Source organism: Peromyscus maniculatus, chromosome 4, assembly GCF_049852395.1.
Source record: "Peromyscus maniculatus bairdii isolate BWxNUB_F1_BW_parent chromosome 4, HU_Pman_BW_mat_3.1, whole genome shotgun sequence".
NCBI lineage: Eukaryota > Metazoa > Chordata > Mammalia > Rodentia > Cricetidae > Peromyscus > Peromyscus maniculatus.
The window spans coordinates 121,651,437-121,664,642 of NC_134855.1; the positions used below are offsets into that span (position 1 = coordinate 121,651,437).

Consider the following 13,206-nt stretch of genomic DNA (forward strand, 5'->3'; position numbering starts at 1 on the left):
TATTTAAGCTACTTAGAGCAATGATCTTCGTTTCCTTACAGCAGAACTGGTCTACTTCCTCCTACTCGAGCAAGAAGGGGAATTCAGATCTCAGCAGTTTACAGGACCTGGACAACATAGCTGTCTCCCTGCCTACTCAGCCTGAATTATTATCCTTCAGGCAAAGACACATAGCAGGAATTCTGACCCAGCTCCTGGAATGGGTGACTACACCTCGTTAAACCCTCACTCTTGGTCCTGATGTAGCTACAAGTCAGGGTCTAAAACTCTGTCTCCCAACATGAGGACCATGCCTTTCCCCCTCTCAGCAGTCTTGGGATGCAGGTGCATCGCTGACTCCAGAAGAGTCTCTTCTATTAGCCATCACAGGTGTGTGTGTTGGGGGAGGGGGCAGCCCGGACTCCCGCTGGACTGCCAGATGTTTAGTTTCTGGCCTGCTTGGAGCATGGGGAAAAGAACCTGGAGAAAAGCTCCTTCCCGCCCCCATGAGTCACCCCTGGAAAGATGCTCTTTCCAGCTTAGGATTTGCCCAAAGTGGCGGGGGCGGGAAGGATCAAATTCGCTTTGTTATTGGGAGAAAGGTGGGAGGGGAAAGGAGGGAAGAAAGAAGTGAGAAGAGGTAAGAGAGGAGACGGGAAGAGAGAAGAGAAAAGAGAGGAGAGTTGTTTTGCAGCTGAAGACTAGTAAGGAAGAGCAACAGGGAGCGGCCGGGGCCCCGCTCCCCTCGGGGCTTCTGACAGCCGCACGCACCGTAATTCCCTTCCCGGAGCTGTGCAGATTTCCACAAACAATGACATCACCGGGCGCCGCCGGCGGGTGGTAGCGGGGGGATTTTCCTAGGCGCGCGGCGGCCAGGCGGAGCAAAGGCGCTCTGGGCTGGCGGGGGCGCGGGCAAGCGGCACCCCCGGGGACCCAGGCAGCCAGCTGGGCGAGGGAGGGCTGGGGCGGGCGGGGGCGGGCCCGGGGCGGCCCGGGGCGGAGCCCGCTGTTCCTCTAGCCTCCATTGGCCGCTGGCGGGCGCGCGTCACTCGGGCTGGCGCTCGCCTCCAGCCCTGTGGAATTGGATCCGAGGAGGAGCTGAAAATGCAGATTTAGCATCAAGCACAGACATACACTAGCTCTTTCTCTCGGGTACACATAGCTCCGCACATTCGCACCCCTGCCAGCCAGCCAGGCTGCGCGACTCCACGGCTTGCCCGGCAGCCAGCTGCTGGTGGACAGCGCACAGATTTGCTGTTTGCCAAGCTTCTCTTTTGCCTCGTTTGCTATAAAAAGATTTTTTAAAAGAAAAACAGAAACAAAAACTACATTACCTATTTTTTATTTGCATCTTCCCTCCTCGTCCCCTGCTCCACCCGCCTGCGTGCCTCGCAGCCCCACTTTTCACTCCCAAAGAAGGATGGAGGGCGGTTGTGGATCCCAGTGGAAAGCGGCTGGGCTCCTCTTCTGTGTCATGGTTTTTGCGTCTGCTGAGAGACCCGTCTTCACGAATCATTTTCTTGTGGAGTTGCATAAAGACGGAGAGGAAGAGGCTCGCCAAGTTGCAGCAGAACACGGCTTTGGAGTCCGAAAGGTAAGATTTCTCCCATGCATTTCACATGTTGTTTCCAGAGGAGGGACAGCCTTGCGCAATCTCGTTGCAGATTTGCAAGTTTTCTGTCTTTTTTCATGCTATGCAGCTATTCTGCCATCGGCTCTCAAACACGACATTGCCTCCGGTGATCTTTCGTGGGTTATGTAATTAAAATGTCCTTCATCTGTATTAGAAAGGTCAGCGAAATAATTTGTTGGTGTTTGACTTGGTGGGGGGTGGGAAATAGGACCGCACCTTGCAAAGGATTCTGTGCGCCCGGGCTGCTGTCCGAGGTACCAAGTTTTCCAGGCTGCCTGGGGACAGAGGGATGGAGTCCAGAGCAGCTGGGCTTGACGTCGACTGCTTTGCCAGGGAACTCTCCCCGCCCCCACGCCCTGGAGGAAGAATAGTTTCCCACCGACATGGCTCAAAGATTGAGCGTTGCAAGTGACCCCAGTTTTCCGACCCACGCCTAGAGGACTTCCCTCCCAACGACTTTGGTCCCTGCTTTTTTCAGCGGACAAGAGCTTTCTGACTTGGAAACATGGATGGGGTTCTCTGTCCAAAACCCGTGCGGAACTTCTACGCTCTGGCCCCTGCCCACGACCTCCCACCCTCAAAGCGCACTCCTGTTTAGAGAGTTCTTAATTCCCTGCTGTAGGACACCTCGCCGCCAAAAGAGATGGATTCTGAGGGAGATTCCCCACGGAGAAGTCGAGGTGTCCTCTCCTGATATGTGGGCAGCCAGCATGGTTTTCCCGGGAGAGCACGGGGATCCCCATTCCAAGAAGTTGTCCGAGATGAACTGTTCGGGCACTTGGATAGGGTTTCGGTCTTCGGGTGCCGCTGGCCACCTCTGGAGAAGTTAGGATACTTGTCCTAGGGGGAACAGAGGAGAAGAATGCGCTTGCGGGGGCCATGCATGACCCACTTGTTCTTCCTGCAAAATATCTGTGTCCGAGGTCTGGAGTGTCCTTAGGGGACCTGGCACTGCTGGGGGAGAGTGGGGATTTGAGGAGAAGCGAGAGGGAGGGGATTGGAAGGTCAAAGGACGTAGCTTGGTACCCGTGGACCAGGAGGACGTCAGTGGGGTTTTAGGCCCCATCCCCTCCCTTCTAGTCTCACAAGGAAATCGTTGTGAGAGAGCGGTAGGCTCTCTTCTTGGAAGGGCAGGCAGCACAGGCTGGGTCTCTTCTGTCTGGACTTCGTATGCCTCTCACTGGGCTCCCGGCCACCACGAAGACTCCTTCAGGAGCGCAGGGCTCTCCCGCCTCCACTTACCTGCGCAGCAGCGCGTTTCCACCACAGCTGGGTTTGGCAGCGAGTTTGACAGAGGTCCTGGAGGAGGCGCGGGTCTGCGAGTGGCGGGTGGCGCGCGGGCGGGTCTCACACACAGAGAACTAGTTGCTCCAAAGAAGTGTTGTAGGTGAAGCAGGGTAGACCAGACTCCTGCTGATGGAGCAGTCGGCTGGCCTCCCTAACTGGGGCCCACGGAGGCTGTTTCCAAAGACATCCAACCCTGGGACCCTCCCGACCTCACTCCCCTCCCCCAAAAATAATTAGCAAGAGCCAGGGTCCTAGCGCCATTGGATATGATCGATTATGGTTAGCTGATAAGCTGACAGTGAGAACTTTCATATGTCATCGTACTTGCATACTTTCCCTTTTGGAAAAAAAAAGATTTCTTTTATTATCAATTGTGTGTGTGCAGCCTAGCAGAGGACAGAGGCATCAGATCCCCCTGGAGCTGGAGTTACAGAAGGTTGTGAACTGTTTCATGTGGGTTCTGGGAACTGTATGCACCCTTAACTCTGAGCTCTCCCTCCAGTCTGCTAACATACATAAGTTCAAGGAGAACTTGACAGTCATGATGGTGAAATTGACGCTAGGCAAAGTATAGACATACTTTCTCCCCATTACTTCTTGGAGAGGAGTCCACTGATTTTGTTTGTTTGTTTGTTGCAATGTAAATTTGCATCTGTGAAGAGCAGGCTTTCATTTTACTGTCTCTTTCGTTCTATTTCCTTATCCTCTCCGACAGTACCTCCTAACCAAATCCTGTGACTTGTGCCCTGATGGATATTCAGGAACTAATCAGTGTATGGCAAGGTTCCTCTGCCTGAAGAAGCTTCATGGTGTAGTGTCTGCTCCCAAGGAGCCCTCTTTCCCTCCTTTGGATCCATGTGCTGCTGATCCGTCAAGACCTAGACCTAAATCTCACCAAATGCTACAACCATAAAGAGCTTTTCCTCTCCCAAATGTCCACAAGGCAGGGACAGCTGGTACCCTCTGTTCCATCCTCAGTCACTCATGTAAATAAGTGAAAGTGAGGCAGGTTTGTTTTTCCACTGGGCAGTTAAGTATTCAGAGCTGACATCATCTGTAGGCCTGGCTTCCTCACCTTAACCAGCACACTGATGTGCTCCACAACCCTTAGAGAACTTATTAGCCTGGTTTATTTACTCTGCATCCCAGATACTGTGCTCTTTGGTCTCATTGCACTGCTCTGTGCTTGTCCCAACTTTTGTCATTTGTTTTGCATTTGGAACCCCAAGACATCCTTTTCTGTGATTGTTCTAAGCTCTAGCAGCCTCCTAACTTTTTCCTGCTCAACGTTAAGGATGAAAGATCCTCAGTAGTTGGTTATTCATACATAGGAAGGGGAAGCAATGCAGATGGGGGTAGCCTTCTGTGTTATGGGTTATCTCATCCTAACCTTGCAAAAGAAATAGAAATAGCATCAACCCTAGTTCTCAGATGAAATTCAAAGCTCTAAGGTACTAAGTAACTGCCTAATGTTGACAAAGGGAATAACCTAAATATAAATCCAAACTCATTTGACTAGAAGCAGCCTTCAGGAAGCCCTGACTGTCAAGAACTTTGCTTTGGAGGTACCATTTTGTAAACATGAAAATTTTCCCTTCCATTTTCTTCCCTTTTTACCTTTACTCTAGTTACCATTTGTTTGCTGTTGATATGTAAACATGTGCCATTGACTGCTGAGCACATCTGTATGTTTCTTCAGAAGATAAAAGCTTAAATAACCTGCCCTTTCCTACCCCTGATGCCACATGCTGTGCTGAGCATTAAAAAAATCTGGGAAAGGTTTTGATCATGATTTAATGATTTCATCACTAGAAGACCATTAGTAACTACTTACATTTCCTCCAGTAAATGGAGTAAAGTACATGTCTAATTTCTTTCTGTTTTATTTTGACCTGGTCTTCACCCCAAAACATATCCATCTGAGATGCTATGTCTAAAAATTTAGGTAGTGATGAAAATGACTTCAAACAACACCTCCACTTCTCAGAACACTGGGTAGTTTTTTTTTTTATTCTTCTGATATGGAAAGTAAAAATTACTTATCAAAGTAATAACATCCCATACCAAACAGTTTCAGCCAATTTTGAGGGGTGGGGAATATTGGGCAAAATAAGGAAAGGGTCAAGTTTTTATAAGAGTTAACATTTTAGCTGGGCAGGGGTGGCGCATGCCTTTAATCCCAGCACTTGGGAGGCAGAGTCAGGCAGATCTCTGTGAGTTCGAGGCTAGACTGATCTACAAAGCATGTTCCAGGAAAGGCGCAAAGCTACACAGAGAAACCCTGTCTTGAAAAACCATAAAAAAAAGAGTTAACATTTTAAACACTGTTAGGTACTTTTGTTTTATTGTAACATGTTTGGGTTTTTACCCATGGAGGACTAATGCTGGGGCGCTTGCCTAGGTAACACTGTACGACCATTTTCATATGTGTATGAATATTTTTTAATTCTAAAAGTAATCTACTAATAATTGTGCTGGTAGGTCATAAAAATAAATTTTGGATGATTGTATTTTATGGACATATAATTTAACTTATGAGACATATAATTAACTTATGGACATATAATTTAACTTATTTTGATATTTTCACAAAATGAGCACACTTGTGTCAAGAGCACTGAAGTCAAGAAAGAGTTACCATCAGAGACTCCAAGGCCCGCTCTTGCTTCACTGGGTGCCTCTGAGGTTAGGCAAATATAAACACTGCTTTGGGGGACACCAAGTTCAGCTGGCACCCCATATCCAAGTGGCTTCATGTCTGCATTCAACCAGAGATGGGTGGAAATGTTTTAAAACCAAAGGTACATCTGTACTGAACAGATGTTTCTTACCTTATTATGTTTCCCAAAACAATTTGTTTAGTATTTACATAGCATTGACACTGCATTAGGTGCTACAAGTAAGTAGAAATTATTTATAGTATTTGCAGAAGCATGCATGCTGACCACATGCAAATCATATACAATTTTATATAAGGGATCAAGTATTTGGGACTTAGGTAAACACCAGAGATGCTGATACCAGCTCCCAGTAGATGCTAGTAGGCAACAGCGCGTGTTTTTGGCTAGGCATGCATGTGTCTTTCTGTTGGAAATTACTAGAATGGATTCCATGAGTCGTGCATACATTTGAGGTTAGGAAGTAGTATTTTTTTTATTGCTATGTGTCCTGGTGACTTACTGCCAACTTGACACAACTAAGAGTTACCTGGGAAGAATAAGTCTCAAATGAGGGAACTGCTTAAATTGAATAGACCTATGGCCAAGTCTGTGGGGAATTGTCTTGACTGTTGATTGATGTGGGAAGACCCAGCCCCTGGTGGAAGGTGCCAACCCCCAAGGTGTTACTAAGTTGTATCAGAAACCTTGCTGAGTATGAGCACAGGAGCAGTGTTTCTCAATGAGTGTTACTCCAGTTCCCGCTTGAGCTCCTTCCTCAACTTCCTTCAATGATGAGCTGTGACCTGAAATTGTAGGCAAAATTAACCATTTCCTTCCCTGAGTTGCTTTTGGTCATGATGTTTATCACAGCACCAGAGAGAACACTAGGTGACAAATCACTACAATATACATCCCATAGAACTGCATTGAATCTGGTAGGTCTCAGTCGAGTACTTTGCTATAAAGTCCTAAAAAGATAAAATCAAAACGTCAGCCAGCAGTGTCCTCATCTAGAAGCATGATAATGAATAAACAGCTTCCAGGTGCATATGGATTTTCAGAAGCATTTTGTTCTTCATGGAGATAGACTGGGGATCTTCATTTCCTCATTGGCCACTGTTTAGAGCAAGGCTCGGCTCCTAGAGGCCACCTTCACTGACTCACAGCTAGCCTCCTTCCGCAGGCCTTTACATTCTGTAACCATTCAAATATCTCCCTTCTGTAAAGGCCCTGTCCCTTTCTTAGGTCAATCAACCTGATTGGGTCAGGACCACCAAGATAATTCCTCTTCTCATTTTTTTTTCTGAAAAAAAAAATGATTTGGTAGCCTGAATATGTTTGATTTTTACCTCCAACTTTTGTAATCTAATTTCAGAAGTGAAATCCATCCAATTTACAGTCCCACCCCACATTGCCTTACTTGAGGGAGGAGATTATAAAGGACATCAACAGTGGGAAACAGAAATCTTGGGGTACCTCTCAGAATTCTGCCTACTACAGACAAGCAGCCACAAGGTCTCTCAAAGCAATTATAACATTGTACATGTCCACCAGCAATTCCTGAGGGCTCCAGATACTCCACACTCTCACTCATATTTGATATTTCACACCTCTTTGCTCTTAGCCATTCTGATAGGGTGTGGTCATACCACCTTCCAGTTTTCATTGAAGCTTTGTCTGATGAATAACTAGAGTAAAATGTCTCACAATATGTTGTGTTTTGCACACTCTTTTATTCAGCATTTATTCATGACTGGTCAGAGTGCTGAGAATAAGAGACTAAGTGATCAACCCTAAATGGGACATCTACTTTAACCCTACCCTCACCAAGGCTCAAAGAATATCATGGAAGAGGAGGTAGGAAGAATGTAAAAGCCAAATAATGGGAAGCAGTGCTCTGAAATGCTGTCACAATCACGAACTCACAATGGTTGTGATTACTTGTATAAGACCTATAAAAGATCAAGCCAGCCCAAATTTCATCACAGATGAGGCAGATGATCTCCAGACCTCTGTTCCTTATTAAAGAACTGTTGTAGTGGATAGTTGCTGGGACTAAGAGAATCACTCTTTTTTGAAGATGCAACCTCTGGTAGGTTTCTAATGGATGGCCCCACACACATGCACATATGAACAGTACTAACTGGATTTAGTGAGTCATTACACATAAACAAAAAAAAGGCATGATAATGAGAGGAGACTTGCAGAGGACATTCAGAGAGTTGTAAGGGGGCAAGTGGAAGGTAGATATGATCATATTTCACTGTGTACATTTATAATATTCTAAATTTAAAAAATTAAAAATATTAGGGTTGCAAAAAGCTAATGAACTATGTGTGGGAGCTAAGAACAGTGCTGGGTACATAGAATCAGATATCTTTTGTTGGTAGTGGCAATAATCATACAGTGGCCTAGTAACACCCTTTTACATAAGGAAGCAGTCATGTGTTGACTTGCAGTATATCATGGAAGTAATAGACCCCAGCCCAATAACAACCCATCTGTGGATTAATAATAGTCCATGAAATGGCCCAGATCCTAGATTTCCATGAAGTTGGTTCATTATAGACCATGGTAATTGTTGCAGCTAGCCATTCTATCTTCCTTAGATTTTGACTGACTAGCTGCCTTAGAGAAGAGAAAAATTTCCATGAAGCTAATCCAAGCCACCGGAGATCCAGTCTCCAGAAAGTCACCTGTAGAAGCAGCTAAAACCTTAACTTCAAACTCACAATCCCTTTTCCTTAACCTGTGCTAATACGGAATCGAGAAAGAGCTATCAATCTGTCAATCCTGTCCGTGTCCGGGCCGGGTGAGGTTTCTCAGCCTGTGTTATAGACAACCCTGACCATGCAACATTTCTAATCCGTCTCATGTAAATAGAAAAAAAAATGTGTTCTTGGCCCATGCCTGATGCACTAAAAGAAAAATCCCTAACAAATGATTCTTCACGTTCTATTTCTTCTGAGGCTGAGTGATATTGAGAAGAGCCACTTTGAGAGCCAAATTATGACAGTTAACATAGTCACAAAATGAAAGGAGTCCAGATTTCCAATTGCTGACCCTGAAGACATTCCATGAGTGAGAAAAAACTGTTAAAGTAGGGCACTGAGATTTGTGGGTTTATCTTTAGAGCAGTCAGCATTACCCAAGCTAATAGGCCATCAATAAATATCCCCTTTTTATGTTGCTAGAGTCAGTCTCTAACCTTCCAACTAAACCAAGACAAATCACAACAAAAATAATCTTCCAACGCCTTTGAGAGCCCCTATGTAATCTCATGCTGTCAGTGAACTCTTTAAAGATTTTTAATTTGTTTTTTCTAGAAAGAACATAAAAGTCTTTCAAAGCTCCATCTGCCTACTGCAGCCAATAAAGCTACTCATAATAGATGCATAATATGTACTTCTTCGGTGACAAAACTCTTGGACAACTGATGATAATTTGGCCATAAGCACAAAAACAATGTGCTGGAAGAAGTGTGATTCCAAAAACTACCCCTGTAGGATCTTTTTCTCTGTAAGACAAAGTTGAATCAGGAAGTGAAAGCAATTGACAATCATCAAGTGAGCCATTGGCACACTTATGTTTCCCTACAATTCCCAACTTAGGAATTAACAGTAGTGGAATGGAGGAGATCTTTGCACAGAAAAAATAAAGTCTGTGATTAAGGCATGATCAAATACAAAAGGAGAGAGGATGGTGCTTCTTAAGTAAATGAAACTGGGAATCTAGATCTAGTTCAGGGCATCTTACAGCTATAGATCATGTTCAACATGGTGCTGAGTGAGGCTACAGTTGAGTATGCTATAATCATACATTCAGCTATAACTTCTCAAAGAAGTCAAGCTTTACTTAAAAAAAAAAAAAAAAAAAAAAAAAGAACAGCCTGGTCCACAGAGCGAGCTCAAGGAAAGGCACAAAGCTACACAGAGAAACCCTGCCTCGAAAAACCAAAAAAAAAAAAAAAAAAAAGTAAGGTTTAAATTTTTCTCCTGTTTCATCTCACATTTGCACTCAGATCTGTCATTTGAAAGAAAAAAAAAAGTCTTTACTGAACTTGTATATTTTCATTTTCATTTGCTATCTAAATAATGTGACAGTCAAGAACAGGAGTTATGTTTGACTTTCTTTGTCGAAGTATATTGGTTATGTATACTGCTCACTGGTCTTCAAGATCACAAATGGCTAAGGCATCAAGAAAGAACAACTGAGTTAATGCTGCTACCCTACTGGGTATGAACTGGTGAAACTAATATAAAAAATTACACTGGCTTGTCAGATTGTTCTTGTCTCCAAGCTAATAAAATAGGCCCTTACATTGTGTGTGAAATAATTGGCACAAACTGTGACATGGAGTGAAACAGAACTTCACAAGATACTTACTGATAGTAGGTTGACAAGGACAGAAAGAAAATGGCAAGATTCGGGTCTCTCTTCTTTTATAACTTTCAAATTGACATTAAATTCCATAAACATTCGTTTATTTTCCTAATTTTATTATCTTTAAATATGCCAAGTACAAGAAGCATTTAAAAACATTATCTTATGTATCATTACTCAGAGGTGACCATCACCAATCATTTCAATGCAGATATCTATGTATGAATATGTAGAGAGAAAAGAGAGATTAGCAACCCACTTACAGAAGTAGAGTCACATCAAGCATACTTTAAGTTTTAAACCATCTGATTTAATCACTATAGACAATAACCACAGAGAAGAATAAGAGGAAACTAAAATTATTATGTTTCAAATAAATTTGCTATATAAAGTATATTTTCAAATAAATTTCCCGGAATTTAAGAAAAATACACATATAGGATTTATGAGTTTGCCATTACATATTGAGGAGAGAGAATATGTAAGTATCTGTTTAATTACACATTTAATTATTTAATTGCATATTTCAAATTGTAATGAGTATAGACTCATTTGATTTGCCAAATGGGAAAATTAGGATCCTAGGAATTTTCCCTTGCCTTGCTGCTTATACTGATCAGTGTTTGTTAGATATGTCATTTCTGTATCATGTCATATGTAATTGTTCACTTTCTAGTGTACATAAAGCCATAATTAATAGTATTTCTTACATTTATTCAAGCTGAAATTCACTTCTAATTCTACTACAAATCATTTTGCCATGCTTCTTCAAGCTGAAATTATTCACTCTCATTAAAATTTTTAGTTTTATTGAAAACAATGAGGGCAGCATAAACATAAAAGGACAACTGTCCTCAATTTGAGATTAAAAATTTAAAGGGGGAAAATGGACAGTGGAGTTCTATTTGTTAAGCAATTGGCAACCATCAAGTGGGCCATTGACACACTTCTGTTTCCCTACAATTCCCAATGTAGGAATTAATAGTAGTAAAATGGAAGAGATCTTTGCACACACACAAAAATAAAGTCTGTGATTAAGGCATGATCAAATAAAGCTGCAGAGGGAGATGTGGTAATGGTATTGTTCTGGTTTGGATATATGATGTCCCCACACACTTGTGTTTTGAGCACTTGGTCCCTAGATGGTGGCACTGTTTTGAAAGGCTGTGGAACCCTTGGGGCATAGTGCCTAGCTAGTAGACATAGGCCACTGGGTGGGCCTTAGAGGATTTTAACCCATTCTTGCTTCTATTCTCTGATTCCTGAGTTACTATGATGTGAAGAGCAGCTGCCTCATGTTCCTACCATTGCAGACAGACTCCCCTGCTGCCAATATTGCCTGAAACCATAAGCCAAAAGGAACCCTTCCTCCCCTAGTATTTTGACACAGTGGCAGGAAAAATAACCAATACAAACATCCATTTAGGAGTTATCATTATTTCAAAGGGCAGGAAATCAAAGTCAACCTTTAGAGTAAGGGAAGAGAAGATGGGGCTCAAAGGGAAACAAAATTTTGGACACTGCTCATGGGAATTGGAGAGACAACTGAGGAAGACTTATAATGATTTGTGAGCAGTGCTGGGATATGTGGATAATTTGGGAGAAAGAATTAACACCATAGAGTCATTTTCTAAAGAAACACTCAGATTGGGTGTGAAGAAAAAGGAAATATTGACACTGGAGATAACTAGAGCTCTCTAATGTGCGGTGGACCTCAATGTTGTCCTGTCTATGAAGGTATTTATATGACAATTTCACTTACACATTAATTGATCTTTGGTAGGTTCTCTGACCTGGGACTGGCATATTCTTGGAGTAGAATGTAAAGAATCAGAGGTTGATGTGCACTAAACTGTAAGACCCACAGGATTCTGAGCAGGATCCTTCATAACGAAAGTCAGCTGTGGATGGTCAAACAAATGGGAATACCAAATGCCAATGATTCCTTCCAGAAATCTGGTGGTGGTGAAGGGAGGGAGGAAGCAGTGTGGTTGCGTATGATTAGAATGACTCTTATGAACAATGATTTCTAAACGCTTGTCACACCACTGGCAGATTGCTACTCTACCAAAATATTGTGACATTCCTCACTAATTGAGTCTGTATTATTCCAACTGGTTTATCCAGAGTCATTTACATTTTCACAAATAATAACTGCAATTATAGAATTACAGCCTGTCGGAGAAGGAAGAGATTTTTAGAAAAGTATTGGTTTTACCCTTCATTTTACACATGAGCGAAAGTAGATTAAATATGATATTGATGATGTTTTATTTGTTGTTTGCTGGTTTATTTTGCTAGGGTTTTTCATTCATTTGTTTCTGTTTGGATATTTTGTTTTGGTTTGGTTTTTTGTTGTGTTTTTGTTTTGTTTCATTTTTAATTTAAGAGTTCCCTATATAGTCCAGGCTGGCTAACTCATTATGTATCTCAGAGTGGCCTCAAATTCATGATAACCCTCCTACCTTGGCCTTCTGAGATTCTAGGCATGAGCTACCATGCCTATTGCAATAGTTGTGTTATTGAGTACCTGTGTGGTGGTTTGAATGAAAATGGCCCCCATAGACTCATATGTTTGAATATTTAGTCCCTGGTGGAACTCTTGAGAAGGATTAGGAGGTGTGTCTTTATGAAAGAAGTATGTCACTTGAATGGGGCATGCTTGAAGTTACAAGACATTCACCATTCCCAGTGTTCTCTCACCTCCTGCTTATGGATCCAGATGTTAACTCTTAGCTGTTCTTGCCACCATGCCTTTACTCCACCTATCATGGACTCTAATCCTCTGAAACTGTAAGCCAAATTAAGTGCTTTCTTTTCTAAGTTACCATGGTCATGGTGTTTCATCACAGTGGTAGAAAAGTAACTGAGACAGCTTTCAGTGACCATTGAGTCATGTTGCTTATCAGCTGTGCTTTGGAGACACCAAGCCAGCTGTGCAGGATGGAAACAACAAACTAGACCAAGTGATATTCCTGGGAATTATGGGACTTAAGGGCTAGTAGCCATTTCAATTCATTGAGCTCATCACATCAATTCACTTCAGACCTCCCCAATCTGCTTTTTGTGATTTTACTCCTGAAATATTTATGAATTCTGGCTTTCTAAACAAAGCTGCTCATAGATTTAGGGATTCCAGCAACAGCCTGTTGGATTTGCCTTTGGTGAAAGACAGCATAGGAATCTATATTTCTCTGAGTACGCTCTTGGCGAGGTAAGTTTATTAATTATTTTTCTGTTGCTGTGCTAAAATATCATGACCCA

At 42.8% G+C, this 13,206-nt stretch overlaps 1 protein-coding gene across 1 annotated transcript in view; it reads left to right on the forward strand.

The window, feature by feature from the left end:
- The first annotated feature begins 1,059 nt into the window (after nt 1-1,059).
- Nucleotides 1,060-13,206, forward strand: part of Pcsk2 (proprotein convertase subtilisin/kexin type 2) — a 246,580-nt gene continuing 234,433 nt past the window's right edge. The window contains exon 1 of the mRNA XM_006983689.4: nt 1,060-1,573. Within this exon, the coding sequence (XP_006983751.1) occupies nt 1,400-1,573 (174 nt within the window). The 5' untranslated portion in view covers nt 1,060-1,399. The remainder of the gene's footprint in view (nt 1,574-13,206) is intronic.